The following is an 18,960-nucleotide window of genomic DNA, read 5'->3' on the forward strand; positions in this document are numbered from 1 at the left end:
GTGTAAATACACATTCACACTGACACACACAAATATGTTCCCTAACCCTTAGGGGCCTGGGAACAACACCACTCAGCAGCAATCAACATCGTCTCGATAAATAACCAAGCGTCCTTTTTCCCAGACTCTGGTTGACGATTACCATCTTGCTAGGAGACCTAGGAACAAGTAGGAAGACATTCAAAACATCTCAGCTGATAATCAGACTGCATCTTCTCAAGAGGAGAAACAAAAAAAAGAAACTGTAAATGTGAGGCTACCTCAGAAAGATGTTATTTACCCAAGACCTTAAAAAGAAAACACTTCATTTCTCTTTATACCAGTAAATGTAAGCCTGGTAGTTGTATTCCAATACTTGTTAGCTGCAATTAGCATTTTAAACGTTCTCAAACACTTTAATTGCCCTCTGCTTTTTTCACATCTATTACTATTTACTCGAAGAAACAAGCAAGCATAGAGTGGTTCGATGAAATGGAGTTAATGGCCTCAAAACTGCCCCCTTGGGAAACTGCCTGGTTATTACAAGAATGCAGTTGTAGCTCGAGTCGTGTTTTTAACCCATCTTCTGCATTGCCCTTTAGAACTCATGGTTTACCCTTGGATGTAGAAAATCTTCACTGCCCTGAGTACATTTCATTTTCAAAATAGAGTCTAATACAGCTGGGCAATCAAACTGAGTAATAACTCGGGGCTGGAAAAAAAAAAAGGCACAGAGAGACTGGAATCTCCAAACTATTTTAACTAATAGTGCAGTATAATCAAGCATACAGTTTCCCAAAGTCACTTTTGGAGGGTAACATTAACCTAGCTAAATAAGCAGAATAATTTCATGGTCACACCTCAGATATGTTATATGTACTAGCTCACGGCATTAAAAAATGGCCCTTGCCAAAATACACCTCCCACTGTTCTACCAGGCTACTTAGAATTCAGAATACTTCGATCTGACGGACAGCTAGCTGCTGCTAAAATACCACATATTTTATACAAAAAGTAGCATGATCCCTTACCATGAATTTGTTTGACACAATGAATTGTCAGCCTGACTAAAGCAAGACAGAGGACATAACTGATGGGGGTGGCTGGGGGGGTGTCAAAGAGGACAGTCACCAAAGGAAGACCCTAAAACCACCTTCTACTGAAGGTGAACACAGCAACCCCCCTTCGGTTCCAGATATCCACCTCCAACAGATCAGACAAACACAGCTGCGTGGTCCAAGCGCGTGGTGATTTTTATTAAGAATAACTTTGGTTCTAAGAATTCCACCCTCAGTTCTGTAATACTTTCCATTAAAAACAATTATACAAGAGCAAATACAAAAAATATTAAATTATGAAAACAAATCCATTAAGGCTCCCTTTATATATATTATATACACTCAAACAAGTCAAGATTTTTCAGAGTAGAAGAATAAAGTCAACTGTTGCAGCTTAGAAAGCAACACTACTTTACTACCAGACTATAAAACACTGAACTATTTTAAGAAAACCACAGAGTGGAAAAATGGAGCCATTTCTGTCAAAAAGTGGCTCAAAGCACAAATCTGCCCGGATGTTCAGGAGTCCTAGGGGTTTGGACCGTACAGTATTAACGTGTGGAGGGGAGACTGGCACCCTTTTAAACTCAGGCTTGTGAGCTGAGCTGAGCTGACGGCTTCAGGGAGCTTCTCGACCTGTACATCCCACTGTTTGGTCATAAGACATCACCTCACGCTATTTACAAGTCTTCTGGCCAGACCTTGTAGTACTCGCTACATGTAACTGTGCAGACTGGGGAGTGAGACTGGGAGGGAGATGCTTTTGTCATTTTTCTTCCCAGTGAAGAACGAATTCTAGGTAAGTTCTAGGAACAGAATCGGTCCTTCTAAAGGAGTCTGTTGGGGACCCTTGAGAATTCTATCGAGTGGCAGAATTACTTCAGAGACGCAGGACTTAAGATCCAACATCCAGTTAGGTGAAAGGCTATGAGCTAGTCCTGAATCTTCATCCTGCAAATCTCATCATTGGTCCATATACACAAAGACAGCACTCCAGTCAGCGTGCAATCAGAAACGTACCTTCAAGAGGATCACGTGACATACCTTCTTCTCTCAAAAAGAAGGAGGATGGAAAAACAATAGTTACCATTCCATCCTTCAAAAGTAGACTATTACAGAGCAACATTTTATCTTCAGCATCTCATGTTTCGTTCAAATAATACCCACTGGTGAGAAATCACCCACTGCGGGTGTGGTCGACATGTCCTCTAACTGGCAGTATGTGCTGTCTCTGTGTTTACCTTCATCTTGTTCACATGAGGACTGAGTATGAGCCTGTCAACTATGGAAACTAAAGCATTCCCATAGAAAGCTAATTTCTACTATGCTTATTAGGATTAAAAGCTCGGGATCCAGTTTTCTATGAGCCTTTAAAGGAGAGGACTCTGCAATGTAGAAATTACTGGCTGAATCGTCTGGATGGAGAACATACTGAATCCACATGAATTCTTCCAGATCACCCCCAGTAAAATGTACCAGCGGTAATAAAACGTACTTTGCGTAAGGATTTCGCTGTTGTCCGCCTGGGACTCACTTAGGATAGCAAGCTAGCTGGTGTGCGGAAGCTGGGCGGCCTCTCCCTTCACCTCAGCATTTCCTGAGGTGCATACGGTGGTCATCACCGCTGACAGAGCAGCGAAAGAGTCTTTCTTCACCGGAAAAAAAAAAAAGGCAAAGCAGTATGTGATCCTTGATCCGAAATTTCCAAAACTGGGAATTCTAATGATATCCAAAATGTACAGATGCTATCAACCTTCCACCTAGGCCTCCTGGAGACCGAGCTACGTTTGTTTCACATTAGAATACCCAGACAAGTCCTCCTTGCCTGGCTCCCGATGGGAGTTTCCCCCACACTGTTCTCAAAGATTTGGACCCTCTACTTTTGACACTGAAGTTGGGTTATATGGAACTAGTTTTTATACTCCAAAGGAGCGGAAGGATTGTTTCATATAAAGGGACTAGCTCGGCAAGAAATTCAAACACAAAACAAAACAAGATCCTAATAGTTATCAAAGCAAGAATTGGATTTATACAATGTGCCTTCTCTGAACTGGACTGTCACTATGGAGCATTCTAGTATCAGAGAACCAAAAGCAATTAAAATAAGATCAAGATGGACCTTTATGTGTTTTTTGTTTCCGTATGTTTTACGTGTAACTTGTTTGCGTATTTTTAGGTATTTTTGTTTCCATGTTTTTAAACCTTCTCACCCTATTTCTGAATCTTAATGCCAACAAAGGTAACAGCTGTGCTCAACATTAACATCAACATTCTCAGGTGTCAACCTAACACGGGTGACAGGACTACACAAGACAATTCTGGATTCTCAACAGAGAATTTACAAATATAAGATGTAACAGATCAATGCCTTTCTATGTGATCTAAATTATCTAGCAGATACTTAAAGGAAAAAACAAAACATGTTTTGTTTTTTTGTTTTTTGTTTTAGATTTTAGAAGGAGAAAGGCTCTCTGCCCCACTAAACTTGGACTGAAAGAAAAACCAAGTAGTGCAATTCTGAAGAATTTATTCCAGTGTCCTCTTTCTTTTTTGCTGTTGTGGTTTTGTTTTTGTTTTTTTTAAGTCTCTGAACACAGGTTCACTTATCCCAACTTAAGTGCTGGTCAACGTCCTTCATTTGGCGAATAGAAATCAACTGTCACAGGTCATTTATCCACCCAGATTGTAGGAAAACCAAAACCAAATCCTTTTTAAAGTAACAATTCTCTGCTGGCTGGGGTTCTCTCCAGGGGCTTCTGCCCTGAGCTTAAGTGCTGCGGAGACACCTGCACACGGCCTCCCCGTGTGGTGTGCTGGGCGCGCGGTCTCTGTGGCCCAGGCCTACGACTCCTGCGCTTGGGCCACTTCTTGGCCTGTTCTCCTGAGATTGCCTTTAACCTTCACAAACTCTGGGGTGTTTTCTTGTTCTTCTTGCAATTTCTGCTTCTCAAGTTCATGCTAAATGAAATTCAGAAACAGGAAAATTATTTACAAAATGAGAGGCTTTTCGAAACACTCCTCCTCTTTCCAAAGTCCCTAACACCTTCATTTCCCAGTGGAGGAAATTCTCTCCCAGTCTCCACCTTAGGTGTATATATGTACGGACATGTGCAGGGCCTGGGGTCGTCCTGCGAGGGAGCAGCAGCCCCCCCGGGTGGTACTACCAGCAAAACCAAAACCAAAAACCCAAAAATCAAGGCTACGGAAACAGGATCCCGAGACCAATGTGCAGTTGGTTGGTGAGGCTGAACCTCACTCAATTGCTTGAGCTCCCCAGGGCTCTGCTGTGAGTTCAGTGATATTCCCCAGTTTGGGCTTTGCCTCCTGAATCCTTGTCTTTACCTCATTTGAATGTGTTTTATTTAGCCCATTAGCTGACATTCTGTCTCATAGTTTCCTTTTGTGAAATCAGCATTTACATCTGACACGTCTGGTAAATTTTGCTTGTTCCAACATTCTTATTTCTCAGGACAGAAGAGATAACTTTTGAGAGGAGTCAACCAGAGAAAGTCAAATACTGCATGATCTCCCTTATTCGTGCAATCTAGAGAAACCAAAACTGTAAACGCAGAGAGTAAAATGGCGGCTAGCAGGGGCTGGGGAAACGGGAGAGATGTTGGTTAAGGGTAGGAACTTGCAACCAGTAGGGAAGTAATACACAGCACAGCACAGTAATTACAGCCACCAAAACTACACTATGAACATAAACAAACAAAACTACACTATGAACAGAAACACGCTAAGTGGCTAGACCTTTAGTTCCCAACGCTGAAGAAATGATAATTACGTGATGTGACGGGCGCTAGCTAATGCTTCAGTGGCAAACACACCGCAATATAAATGCACCAAGTCAGCACGCAGTACACCTTAAACTCACATAATACTGAATGTCAGATGGATCTGAATAAAGGAGAAAGACAACTTTCATCTCACTCTCACCTGCTCCAGCTTCTGCTGCCGTTTTAATAGTTCTATTTCCAAGTCAGATTTCTTCTTTTGTGCTTCTTCTTCTTTCTGCTTTATTACTTGATCTCGTTTTCTCTTTTCCATCACCTTTTGCAGTTCTGGCTTATTCTGAGGGGCAAGACCCCTGCATAAATAAGTAAATAAATAACAAAATTAGAAAGTCTTAATCTTAAAAACAAAAACAAAAGAAAGTTTTAATCTAATGGGCACACCCATCATGAACAGAAATTTACGGCGTCAGCCACAGAAAAGGGGTCTACTGAATTAGCAGCATCACTATGATGCCTACTAGCTGCCGGTCAGCACGGGTGGTGTCAGGAATTCACGAGCACGGAAGAGAGACAAGAACAACTTCCAAGAGTACGCAAAATGCATTCATTCAATAAAAATGGACTGAGCACCTACTGTGTGCCAGATACTAGGCTATGTAAAGGGTAGTGAGGATGGTTTGGAGGGGGGGAAGGTCGGAATAGCAGGCTCATTCAATGGGTATTATGATCGCTTATGATGCTGATGGAGACGGAGAAGATGGAGATGACAGAGAAGAGGAGGACAGGGATGACACAAGATGAGGAAGGTGGAGATGGAGAAAACAGAGATGGAGTGATGGGGATGGAGATGACAGAGGAGAACAGAGATGATGGAGATAGACAGAGATGGTGAGGATGGAGATACCCAGAATATGAGGTGCCTCCACCTGAAGTTTTAGGGAAACCTTCCCAAGATGCAACGCATCCGACCCTTGGTTTCACCTCAGGTCACGATCTCATGGTTCGTGAGATTGAGCCCTCGTCGGGCTCTGTGCTGACAGCACGGAGTCTGCTTGGGATTCTCTCTCCCTCTCTCTCTCAAAATAAATACTAAATACACACACACACACACACACACACACACACATATTGCCTAGAGTTAGGCTAGCACAGAAATGTAAACAGCAAAATGGCCCTGGACCCCTCTTCCAAAATTCTCAAATTTGTCGTAGGGCTCTTGTATACCAGAAGGCACATCTAAGATGTCATCACTGCTGGGGGGCAGAGAATTCTGATCCCTTGACTCCTAGTGCTCCATACAGTGGAACTGCTTCAGATGTGTAGTTTACTACTGATGATGCACGGAAATCAGGCTTCAGGGAAATTTTACTTTTCTAAGAGATAAATCAGGCTGCCTTCTTTGCAGATGGGGAGAAACAAAAGCAAAACTTAGACCATTCCCTAGCAACCCTGCACCCAAAATGTTTGGGGTAAGTCAAGGACATTTCCTTAGGTGGAACTTCTATGTTTAACTGTTAGCTAGGACATTGCTGGTTTCTATTTTTCTACCATTTCCTTAAGATTTCTTCAGTCCAGGCTTTCCACAGTGCTGGCTCAGTCAGCCTACCTCCTCCTGTCTTCCTTCTCTCTTTAGCAAGTCTCCACTAGCTCTCAAGTAATCTCAACTTGATACTAACATTTACTAAGAGCATTTAAAATAAAAATGAAACAAACCACAGAACAGGAAGAACATCATCAATTTCAGGCAGCATAGGGTGGAAGTGATGGTGGGCGTATTCACTCTCACGCACCCACACACATGCACACTTGACCTGTCAGTGACCCAGGCTTTTCTGGGCAGCAGGAAGGGCCCTACTGAATCAACTCAGGACTGAGATGGGCCCATGCACCTTCCCACGCACCTTCTGGTCCTGATGGTGACTGCTAGTCTGTAATTCAGGAATGTCTACCTTGGTGGTGGTTCTCTAAACTATTTCAATCAACCAATGTGTCTCAGCATCTGGGAGTCATCTGAGTAACTGTTAAATCAAATAACAATTTCCCAAGTGTGGGCTCTGGCTGCAAGAAACTCGTCAACACACTCCTCTCAATGTCTTTCAAGTTCACACTATTTCATCTGTAAACAAATCCTCAATTTCACACTTCTGCATTTATCTAACTATAATTTTTTAAGATTCTGGCATCTCCCCTATCTCCATTTTTTTAATCACAAATGTTTCGAAGTTGTTTACAGAGTAAAGATCAGTATATGCCATCACTACAGATAAAGGATGCATAGTCAAAATAACATGTATCTTCATTTTCCCAATTTTCATTAGCAGAACTTTTAGTAAAAACGAAGAATGAAAAGCATTAAATTCAGCCAAAAAAAAAAAAAGAAGAAACAAAGGAAAGGAGATGAGTTACTTCTGTGATTTAATTAGTGTGTTTTGCAGTTACTAAGATCTTATGATGGGGGCACCTGGGTGGCTCAGTCGGTTGAGCGTCCGACTGTTGGTTTCAGCGCAGGTTATGGTCTCACGGTTTCGTGGATTTGAGCCCCTCATCAGTCTCCATGCTGACAGTGCGGAGCCTGCTTGGGGTTCTCTCTCTCCCCCTCTCTCTGCCCCTACCCGACTCACGCTATTTCTGTCTCTCTCAAAATAAATAAATTTAAAAATAAAGATAAAAAAAAAAAAGATCTTATGGTGTCGACAGAAGTATCGAGGAACTATTCTGGAAGTTAAACATGAAGTGTAATAAAAACTACTTATGGTACTTTGCTCACAATAAATGTAAGTGGCACCTGAGCATAAGAAAATATGTTTGTAAATAATCTGAGTAAAGACCCACTCAGTTCCATGACTATTAAAAAGCTTCAGTAGGATACCACAGACAGAATTAAGGGACTTAAATTTTAGGATTAAGAATTTAGCTATCTACATAATTGAAATTTCAAAAATTTTCCTTTCCCTTTATTTCACTGGCAAAATTAACCTCAACGGTTATTAAATTCTTCTGGATTATGCAAAGGATGCTCAACAACTTTGATGTTATGAACACTAAGCTGGCATTCTGCTGCAGCCTATGAATGGGTTTAACTAACATCCAGTATTCATTTTCTAGTCAAAGACTTTACACAATGGAGACAGTAAGATAAAATATTTAGCCACAGAAAGCTCAGGGAAATGGTGCTTATCTGATAAATGTTCTGCACTTACAGCAGTCAAAAAGTCATGCAAATTTAGTTAATATTTTATCACAGAAGATCACTTCACTTTCTGTGCTGAATGGAAAGTCAAGCACTGCCCATATGATTCTGAGTTGAAAACTGGATCAGCCTGTAGAGAGTGCCCAGAGACAAAAACAAGCCACTCCAAATCTCATGGACTATAGTGTCATTCTTTGCATGCTAACAGCTGATTTCTCTTTAATCACTTCTGACAGATACAATTAACAAGCACTTTCAATTCCTCTATGATTGACAGGTGCTTAAGTCCTGATGGCTTTGCACCACTCGACACCAACAGTTATTTCTGGGTCTAGTTCCTGTGACTATAATGTGACAGAGGACACCCAAGATAGTTTTTTAAATTCGTAAGTGCTCTTTGCAAAAACAAAACAAACAAAAAAAAGGTAGGTAACATATGCACCCATATATGTAAAAGTAAAAGCACACCTAAACTCCCTGTTAAGCAAATCTTGGGAGCACCACATACACTGTATTCTATGTGGTTAGAATTGTACAGAGTTGAGTCCTTGCCCCACGGACCATTTCCCATTCTTACACCCACAGATAACTAAGACTTTGGTCTGTCCTCTTCCATACTTTCTATGGCCTCCTCCTCATTCTTCTGAACATCTGCCTAAGATGTCATGGCACAGAAGTGCCATCATTTTCCCACTCCCCTGACAAACATTTAGGTTGTTTCCAGTTGCTCCCTATTAAAAGCAATGCAGCAATGAACTTCCTTATACATGTATACCTGCCCTTTTATAGAACTATTTCTGTTGGCTAGATGCAAAAAAGTACAACTGCTGGCTGACCAGCATATTTTACATTTCAGTGGATATTTCCAAACTGCCCTCCAAGAGAGGCTCCAACAATTTATCTTTCTACCACTAGCGATGACATGTACAGACAACTTTTGAAGGTACATTTCACATTTGACATAAACCACTGAATACATCAAGGGACAGACTGGAAGGGTCTATATTCATTCACTCCACCCCCACCCCAGACACATAAAACCCATAAAGGTGAAATTCCCTCTCTCCTCACCAGGGAGAGCACGGAGCCAGAGGCAAGGGCTGGCTCAAACCCTACCGGAACAGCTCCCCTCCCCACCCAGCCAAATATCTCCTGGCCTAATTTTTTTCTTAAGGTGGAAGAGAAGGGTTACATTTGGATTTCAAGTCCTTGATCTTTAAATCTTGGAATCTTCTGGTTTGACCTGTCTTTATCTACATTTTTGGCTTGAGTCATTTCTACCTGCATGGATTCTAAATGCAAATACTTCTAACTCAACTTCCCATATTTTTTGCCACGTGGTACAGCAACAAGTATCTACTGAGGAACTATCTGTCCAGCAAAGCATATAAAATGAACAACGAAAATCACAGGAAACGAAATTGCTGACTGGGAGGTACAAGCCAAAGAACCAATTTTAGAGATGTGTTTAGGTGATTGGATATTCTATATCTGTGACCAAAAGTACTTTGTAGAGAAGATAGAATCTCTCTAAGTTATATAAGAAATATCCCTATATTTTTAAGACCTCTCAAGCACTTTTTTTTTTACATTTTAATGTTTAAGAAGAGGGGTTGGGGTAAGGGCGGGGGGGGGGGTGCAAAGAGAGGCGAGCAGGGATGGGGGGACAGAGGATCTGAAGCAGGCTCTGCGCTTCAATCCCTACATTTTACAGCATCAAGACTGCTGTGGGGCTCAAACTCATGAACCGTGAGATCATGACCTGACTGAAGTCAGATGCTCAATCGACTGAGCCACCCAGGTGTCCCAAACACTCATCTTTCAACTACAAAAACTAATTTCTTTTGAAATCTGCCAACTACAAAAAGTAATGCCTCTTGAAATCTGCCCTTTAAGCCACTAGGAATACCTACAGAACCTGAGAAGCTGACCAAAGGTCTTCATAATCAGACCTAATGGCAGACTGTAACCAGATCAAAATTTAAAAACTCTTCATCTAAAACTGATCTAGATCCAAAAGACGGTAAGTAGAGGAGAATTATATCCTTGACAGGGTGTAGGTTTCAGAGTATTTATGAGTATCTACGAGTATTTGTTTTCCTAAACAGTGAATCTGCTTTTATCTTATCTCTAAAATGTAACTGAAAAACTCTGTGAACCAAATGCTCCCGGGTTTTGAGCCAAATTTATGCCTAAGTAGAGCAAAGGTACAGGGCTCCATGGAATGCTTGCTTTGCGTTGATCTCATTTCTGTCTCCCTCTCTTTTCTCCACTTTTTTTTCTGAGTGATACTATTACTCTATTTGGTTTATCTGTATGAATTGCTTTTTATTCTATGTTTATTCTCTGAGTTTTCTTGTATTTATATGTCAAATTAGGGTAACCCCAAGATAACACACACTGGGTTACTGGAAAGATCACTGGTTAAGATAAAATATGGGAAGGTCCTTTACAAATTGTAGAAAAGGAAGCAGACTTTCATTATGATTCAAGCCAAAAACCAAGTACAATTATCCTTTAACCAAATATATATATTATCCCTCTGAAACTTCCTATCATTTGGCACAAAAATTTCTAGATTTTCTAAATTTAGAAATTTTATTTCTAAATAAAAACCCCAGAGTCTCTAGTAAGTATATATGATAGAAGATAAATCAGAGAAGAAACTGCTTGAGACATTTTCACTCCACAAACCAACTGTATTTCTAATGTGAGGACCCCACCAAACTAAGATCTTATCTTCAAAAACCTGAAAACATAGGATGAGATACATGCATTGGATTTTGAAACCCACCTTCCTGCCTTTTCGGTTTCTTTTCCCCCTCTTGATATACTTCAAAAGCCAGGCCACAGCCCTTCAGAGAAAAGGGGGAAGAAGCAATGGGAATTTTCAGAAGATGCTACATGGGAGGTGGAACATGGATGGGACTAACTGAACATTTATTTTTTAAATTTATTTATTTTTAATGTTTACTTATTTTTTAAAAGAGAGAGAGAGAGAGAGAGAGTGAGTGGGGGAGGAGGAGAGAGGGAGGGAGACACAGAATCCAAAGCAGGTTCCAGGCTCTGAGCTGTCAGCACAGGGCTCAACTCAGGGCTGAAACTCATGAACCATGAGCTAGATCATGACCTGAACCGAAATCGGACGTTCACCCAACTGAGCCACCCAAGCGCCCCGAATTGAGCATTTGTTATACCCCAGTCATTTTAACAGGTATTCACACGTTATTATTTAAAATTTTTTTTAAGTAGGCTCCATGCCAAGGATGGAGCCCAACGTGGGGCTTCAACTCACGATCCTAAGATCAAGACCTGAGCTAAGATCAAGAGTCGGACATTCAACCAACTGAGTCACCCACGGGCCCTTATTTACTTTGTTTTTATTAAATGTTTTTATTTATTTTTGAGAGAGAGAGAGAGAGCGCGCGCGCGCGCGAGCATGATCAGTGGAAGGGCAGAGAGAAAGAGAGACACAGGATCCAAAGCAGGCTCCAGGCTCTGAGCTGTGAGCACAGAGCTGGACACAGGGCTCAAACTCACAAACCATGAGATCAAGACCTGAGCTGAAGTGGGACACTCAACCAACTGAGCCACCCAGGTGCCCCATCCCCTATTTATTTTTTGTAAGAAGGATATTTTTATCCCCCATTTCATAGATGAAGAAACGTGTGTCAGGAAGGGGGACCTTGTCCAAGGTCATAAAGGTAGGTCAAGTTAAATGGCAAACCAGGATTTAGATGATTTCCCTCTAACCTCAGAGCAACATCCTCTCTACACCATGGTACTTGAGGGAACACCAGCATTCTCCCAAATTACTTGAGCTGGGCCTGGCTAAAGAGTCAGCTGTGTAAACAAGGAAAAGAAATCATGGGCCAGAGAAAGTCAGACAGAAGGAAGGTCTATTTTCACAGAAAATGACTACTCTAGAAAATTTGGAACCAGATTCGATTGTACAAACCTATACGTTTTAGATATAACCCAGGGTACTAAGTACATGTTTGTGGAATAATTTGTAGGCTATAATTCAGAGAACAAGTGTGCCAATTTTGGTTTTACCTTTGCCTCTCTTCCGACTTGGAGCCTTTTCATAGATATAATAGAAGAACAAAACCAAACCAAATAAAACAAAAACAGCTTGGGCCAGAATGTCTCTTACTGGAGATCAACCAAGTCCCCTCCTCCCACTTTACAGATAAGGCAACTGAGGACCAAGAGGTAAAAGACGATCAGAAAACCACTCAGTGGCAACTGCTACTCTTTTGGAGTACATTAAACTTTTGATCTTTGTACCAAAATGCAGGCCATCATTTCCCAGGTAAGACTGTCTTCAAACTCTGTGGTCTATTTAGGAACGTACAGTTCTGCTTTGCTTTGGGCATGATATCAATTCTATATATTTTTTCTTTTATGTGACAAAGATGGTTAGAAGCTAAGCACTTATTCAAAAAGGATCAAACGTGCATTCAGTTTAATCAGCATGAATCTAACAGCATACTGGGGCACGTGAATAATGCGTGGCAGGGGTGCACTAGGGAAGGAGAACTGCCGCCAACATCTCTTCACATTTTTTTATTTTTATTTTTAAATTAGGCCTTCCTGCTAAAATATGACCCGGCTGCTTAACTTGGTCTGTATATCCTTCAGTTCAATGGGTAGCTACTAAGGCTGAGTAAAGAGTGGGGCAATGAATGACCCATAAGGTCCCACAGTTAAGATCAACAGTTTCATTCTGAAGATCCAAGAAGAGCTCCAAAGGAAGCTTAAAGGCTCTTACATGAAGTAAGTAATTCTGTGTCCTAATAAATAAAAATAATTTTGTATCCTTGGCTCTCCCAGTCAACCTGCCCTGCCCAGAATCACTTAAAAAGCAGACTATACCAACCCAACATCCAAATTTTTTATAGCACACATGGAGCAAACTGTCTACAAAGAAGATAAAAGGTAAATGTTTTCTCTCTTCCAAAAAAATAATAAATGCCCCAAATGTAAGGGGCAAATTCAGAATTTTTACAAATCTAACAAATAAGGTATTCCTCTTCAACTTAGGATACTCTTTTATCCTTAATCGATCCCCTCACATCCAAATTCTAAAGCAGGTGTCTATTCTCAAAGAGGACACAGTTCTGTAGAATGCAGAGTCACTCCAGCAGATGACGGGACTTTATGGGGGGGGGACGGAGTGCCCTGGCTCAAGGACACCAGAAGGAACAAGGCAGCCTTAAAAACCATCAGGAAAGGTAAACATCTCTGAAGCTGAAGTCCCCAAAGGAAAATTCTGCTCAGGAAACCACCGTACCTTTTTTGATTCATGAGAAGTTCCCTGTGAAGATCCTGATGGTTGCGGGATGTTTTGACAGGATTGACTAGTTTCTGAGGCCTAATTAGCTCCGGATTGTCATCTTCCATGTAGTCTGGCTCAGCCATGATGTTTCTCGGAATGAGATAGGCGTCCTTGAGGTCACTGTCCTCAGACGGGCCGTCTGAAAGAGAAAGGTGACACGGTCTCTGGTCTTTCCTGCGGAGGCGTGCCATCCCCCAGGGCCCACCTCACTGCTTCACTGAAAACTCCTCTGAAGCTTCGAGAAAGCAGGAGGCAGAGAAAAAGAGACACAACAATGGCCGTGGTTTTCCGGGTGACTAAAGCAAAGGGGACCCACGATCTGACTCTGGTCACTACTGCTCACACTTTAAGTTTCAGGTCACACAGGATGCTTCCTGCCAACATGTCAAAAGACCAACTTAACCCCATTACAAGCACCTGGACACCTGACCGGGATCCTTCATTGCTTCTTTCAGCCCCCTCCCCCCACCCCCGCAATGAATGTGCACCAGTAATGGGCAGACCCATGACACCCATCAATGTTGTGAGGCTTCTAGAGCGCAGAGCACTGCTCCTGATGTTGCCACTGGCCGGGGTCTCCTCTCCCCTTACATGAGCACCCAGCTCACATTGTCCTCCGCTCCCTCCTCAAACGTCACCTTCTCAGCGAGGTCTGACCTCTCCCTACCCTACTTAAACCCAACCCGGCCCCCAGTTCTTCCCCGCTGTCAGTCCTGTGAGTTGGCTTCTTGGTTACTGGCTCTCGAAAGCAAATGCTCCCGAGGGCGAGAATTTTGTCTTACCCACCCCCTCTCCAGCTGCCCCACAACAGTGCCAGAAAAAAAGGAAGTGACAGGAAGGGAAGAAAGAAGGGAAGACAAAGGGAGAATACTTCGCGGCAAGAACGCGTCTGTATAGGTTTTCGGCGGGGAGGGCAGGCAGTCACTGGAGCACAGCGCAACAACTCCATGGAATGCCCGGGCAGAGTCCCACGGCCTTTCTGGGCTCAGACTCCTGATCAGTAAAGCAAAAGGAACAGAGGACGATCCCCAGGGTCCCTTCCGCCACCACCACCGCCCCCACCCCGTGTTCAATTCTAGTCATTCATTCTATGATTTAAGTGTGTGTCCCCCCATAAGAGATGCTCAGGGCACAGGTCTCCCCCCCACACGCCCCTGTGGCTATGCAGGGGCAGTGTGTGGCACACAGTGGGCACTCCACGAACATTCGTGATATTTAATGAGACAGAAGAACAAACTCAGCGAGGGCAAGAGCTGGGAGGAAGAAGGCTGGCTGGGCATCAGGCTGGAAGCTGATGGGTCCAGCCGGCAGGCACTCCATTGCTGTGGACCCCTAGGCACTTTTGGTGTTGACCTCAATCCTGCTCCCCTGCCCCCAAAACAAATCTGTCCAATATTTCAACGTAATTAACATGCCATTTCATGCTTCCCTGTCCCTGTACGATGACTTTATTTCCCAAACCAAAAATGAGATGCAGAGTCTGACTATGGCACAGTATTTGACATTGGGCCTTCCCTCAAAGTCCAGAGAACATGCTTACTAATTCTCTGGCCAGTTTGATGCCTCTAGATGGAACAGCGACCACAGAACAGGCAAAGGTTGGGGGAAGACCCGCACGTGCATGGGCTCACACCCAAAACGGCCACCTTCCCCCACCTCTCCAGGGACACGGAGAGAACGATCCCCTCCACGCCTCCCGGCCCAGCAGTGGTGCAGATGTACTTCCACCAGGACACAGAGGAGCCAGGGGTTTCTGCCTACTCTCCCCAAGAGTCAGAACCGCTTCTTTTGCAGCTCTAAATCCCCAGGCCCAGCAAAGTGCCTGGCACATGGCAGAAGCTGAATAAATGTTAACTGAATCAAACCTGGTCTAAACTAAAAAAGTGGAGAGGTCTTCCAGGGATAAGCTCCTCGACGGAAGACAAGTTCCATCTTTATTTCTGCCCATGACATCAACCCACCGAGCAAACGTGAAGTAAAAGCACGTATATTCACACAAGATGAAGGGAGGAGAGAACACACGGTGTTGTTTCCATGGACTTGGGCACAGGAGTGAAGGGGTAGGCAGTGGAAAAAATAAAGATGTGTTTTCAACTAAAAATTTTAAAACAAAAACAAAAACTGGATCCAGGTGCAGTCAGTCACAAGCAGGAGTTTTGCTCTCAAGGTCATGAAGATGCTTTCCCAAATCCTGAACTATTCCAAACCACTGGTGTGTTCTTCCACACCCAAGGGGAAAAGATGTTCCAAGCAGCAGTCAGCAATCACCCAGGGCCCGTACGTGACCATGTGTGAGCCTAGCAACAACCCAACGAACAGAAGAACTAGAATCTTCACTTTGCAAACAATAAAACGGGGAAATAAAAAGTAACTTGTTCATGCTAATATTACTAGTAATGGGAAGCTCAAACTAAAATGAGTGTCTCTGGTCTCAAACCTGTTCTCTCTACCAAATTTGCTATTTTTATAGCAAAATCTCTTGAAGATTAATGTGAAAATAAAGAGATTAAAAATCCAAAGAATAAAGAAATCAGCTAAAATAGAAAAACTGTGGATGCACTATTTGTTTATATATTTTAGGTTTAACGGCATAACTGAGGCTCAGAATTACTGAACACTGAGATGTGCGTAACAACTTACACCAAATATTCCTTGGACGCTATTGACATGGATCCTTTAAATCAGAATGCCTGCAACCACAGTGCCTGGAGAATTACAAACCTTGACGGTGGCAAGTCAGCAAGCCCATCACGGCCAGCCTGGTGCCGCTGCCCCACACCAAAGTGTGCTCTTTGACTGATATGTGAAAGGCACCATTCACACCTCTGTGTGGCCCCAGAGGTCTTTCCATTCTCATTAATGAGCAGACAAGAAGGCCTACAGGATCCCATAAAAGGATCTGTTTCTCTGCTCCAAACCATGGATAATCTCCATGACACTGAATCAAAACAGGTCACAGCCTCCTAAGGTCAGTATCACCTGGGGGAAGGGGAGCCCTGTGGACGTGGGGCAAAGCAAAGAACTCATGCAAAGGCCACAAGGCAGCAGTGTGCCTGGGGGGTGTGAGGAGCTGCAAAGAAGCCAGCGGGGCTGGAGGAATGAGTGTCAGTGAGGACAGAGAGGTGATGCAGGCGGGGAGGGGTCACGTGTCATGGGGAACGTGAGGGCCACTGTAAGGACTCTTGGCCTTTACTCTGGAGACAGCAGAAAAGACATTCAGGATTTCGAGCAGAGAAGTGACCAGACCGGACTCCTATTTTTTTATTTTTTACATCTTGATTTTGTTTTGTTTTTTTTCCGTCTATAATTATTTTTTTAAATGTAATTTATTGTCAAATCGGCTAACATACAATGTGTACAGTGTGCTCTTGGTTTAGGGGGTAGATTCCCGTGATTCATCGCTTACATACAACAACACCCAGTGCTCATCCCAACAAGTGCCCTCCTCGATGCCCCTCACCCTTTTCCCCCTCTTCCCGCCCCAAATCAACCCTCAGTTTGTTCTCTGTATTTAAGAGTCTCTTATGGTTTTCTTTTTTTTACAATTATTTATTTTTGAGAGGCAGAGACAGTGTGAGCAGGGGAGGGGCAGAGAGAAAGGGAGACACAGAATCAGAAGCAGGCTCCAGGCTCTGAGCTGTCAGCACAGAGCCTGATGCGGGGCTCAAACCCATGAACTGTGAGATCATGACTTGAGCCGAAGTCAGATGCTTAACTGACTGAGCCACCCAGGCACCCTAGGAGTCTCATGGTTTTAAAAGACCACTGTAGTTACTGAGTTTAAAACAGCAGCAGCAGGCGGGGAAAAAACTGGGCAGGAACAGTGATATGGGTGACACATGGGTGACACATGGGTTAGACCAGGATGGTTGCAGCACAGGTCAGACGGGTCAGGATAGGTGCTGACTGGAAAGCCTCTGAGGTTTCCTGAAGGACTGGACAAGAGTCACGAAAGGCATGGAAGAAGCACGGGGGACTCCAAGGTCCCTGGCCTAAGCTACAAGAGGGTCAGCGCCATCATGCAGGGGTGCTGGGAGTGGAAGTGGACACGAAGAGTCTGATGTACCTGCTGGACAGACGTCTAGGTGGTGACAGCAAGAAGGCGAAGGCAATCAGTGCTCAAACCCTGGCTGACTCTTTCCTTTGCCTCACTGGTTTGACATCCATGGTCTCTCACTTGGCACCCCCCCCCCCCCCCGCCCCGCCTCCCCAGGCTCCCTCCCTCTGCCCTCCTTTCTCACAATTCCTGCAAGCAAAGGCAAACAAATAGGGTGCTCACTCCCAGTCTCTTCCGGATGTCGGTGCCAGGGTACAAGCACATCTCGGGCCTTGATACCAAGATAGAGGTAGAGCTTTCAGTGTGCAGAATGGGAAAGGCTTCGGTTCTGAATCTAGGAAACAAGCTCTAGCTTGGAATTTTCTTCAGATTCCTCTCTGGGTTTAGTATCTGGGGACCAGGGCAGGAAGGCGGGCCTCGGCCTGTCCCCGCCTGGATTGAAGCAGACACCCTGCTGCACACGAAGGTGCAGACGCTCCCCTTCAAACCCTTTCTCACTGGTTTGCCCTTCTGCACAACTGGGGCCAGGACAGGAGACACGAGGCCCCTCAGCCTCAGTCAAGTGTGACCTGAGGCCTGCCTGTGGACCAGGCTAAAGCAGTCCTTGTGGCCCCTTACGGAGTAGACCCTGCCGGGGTCTGGGAAAAGGTCACTTAGTGGGGTGAGCCCTGGGGATGAACCAGCAGGGAGCAACCTCTGTTAACCTCTAGCACTCATGGCAGTGGTGGTGGCCACTGAAGGATCTGGGGTCTGCATTCTGGCCACTTCTCAGTGACTTTCCACCCTCGAGCCATGACCAACACATGGAACGTAAATGACCTTCTTCTTCAACTTTCTTCCCTTTGTCAACCATCTTCCTAATCGCTACTAAGTCAATGGCACTGGAAAATGCCCTTCGGATCCTAAAGGAACTCTTTCATTTCACGGATCCTATGCACCAATTAAACTGAAATGGAGGGTGCCTGGGTGGCTCAGTTGGTTAAGCGCCGATGCTCAGTTCCAGCTCAGGTCATGATTTCATGGTTTGTGAGGACAAGCCCCGCATAGGACTTTGTGCTGACAGCGCAGAGCCTGCTTGGGATTCTCTCTCTCCCTCTGTCTCTGCCCCTCCTCTGCTCACTCACTATCAAAATAAATAACTTCAGAAAAAATTTAAACTGAAATGAACACTTACTGCCCCCCAAATGTTCACATTTCCCTGCCTTCCTCACCAGCATGCCTTTGCCAGCACCATTCTCTCCAGCAGAGATGCTGATCCTCTTCAAGTACCTACCCCTGAAATGCTGTAAAGCCAAATTTCACTCAACCTTTCAGATCCAGACAAATGTCAAATCTTCCAAGCTACCTTTCCTAATTCCCCAGTTGCGATTAAACTCCCTGACTTCTCAACCCCAAAGGAATTTTCTGTTCCCTTTCCCTAACAGTCACCAATCCCCACCTTCTGTTACAGCAATGTGTACATAATCGTCATCCCTTCACTGCAAAGACCACATCTGGTCTATGTTCACATTCTTCACACTCCCTGGACAAGGTCAATAAATAGCAGTCAAATGAAGTAACTACCAGTAGAGGGAGCCCCCGAGCTGTCCGAAGTCCTA

General features: G+C 43.9%; 1 protein-coding gene across 6 annotated transcripts in view; it reads right to left on the minus strand.

The window, feature by feature from the left end:
- Positions 1-1,209: 1,209 nt before the first annotated feature.
- Positions 1,210-18,960, minus strand: part of FAM107B (family with sequence similarity 107 member B) — a 160,005-nt gene continuing 142,254 nt past the window's right edge. For all 6 annotated transcript variants that reach the window (XM_049624626.1, XM_049624629.1, XM_049624631.1 and 3 more), the window contains 3 exons: positions 13,261-13,444; positions 4,977-5,127; positions 1,210-3,995 (listed from right to left, as the gene is read on the minus strand). In XM_049624626.1, coding sequence (XP_049480583.1) covers positions 3,879-3,995; positions 4,977-5,127; positions 13,261-13,444 — 452 coding nt within the window. In that variant the 3' untranslated portion in view covers positions 1,210-3,878. The remainder of the gene's footprint in view (positions 3,996-4,976; positions 5,128-13,260; positions 13,445-18,960) is intronic.

This window comes from Panthera uncia, chromosome B4, assembly GCF_023721935.1.
Source record: "Panthera uncia isolate 11264 chromosome B4, Puncia_PCG_1.0, whole genome shotgun sequence".
NCBI lineage: Eukaryota > Metazoa > Chordata > Mammalia > Carnivora > Felidae > Panthera > Panthera uncia.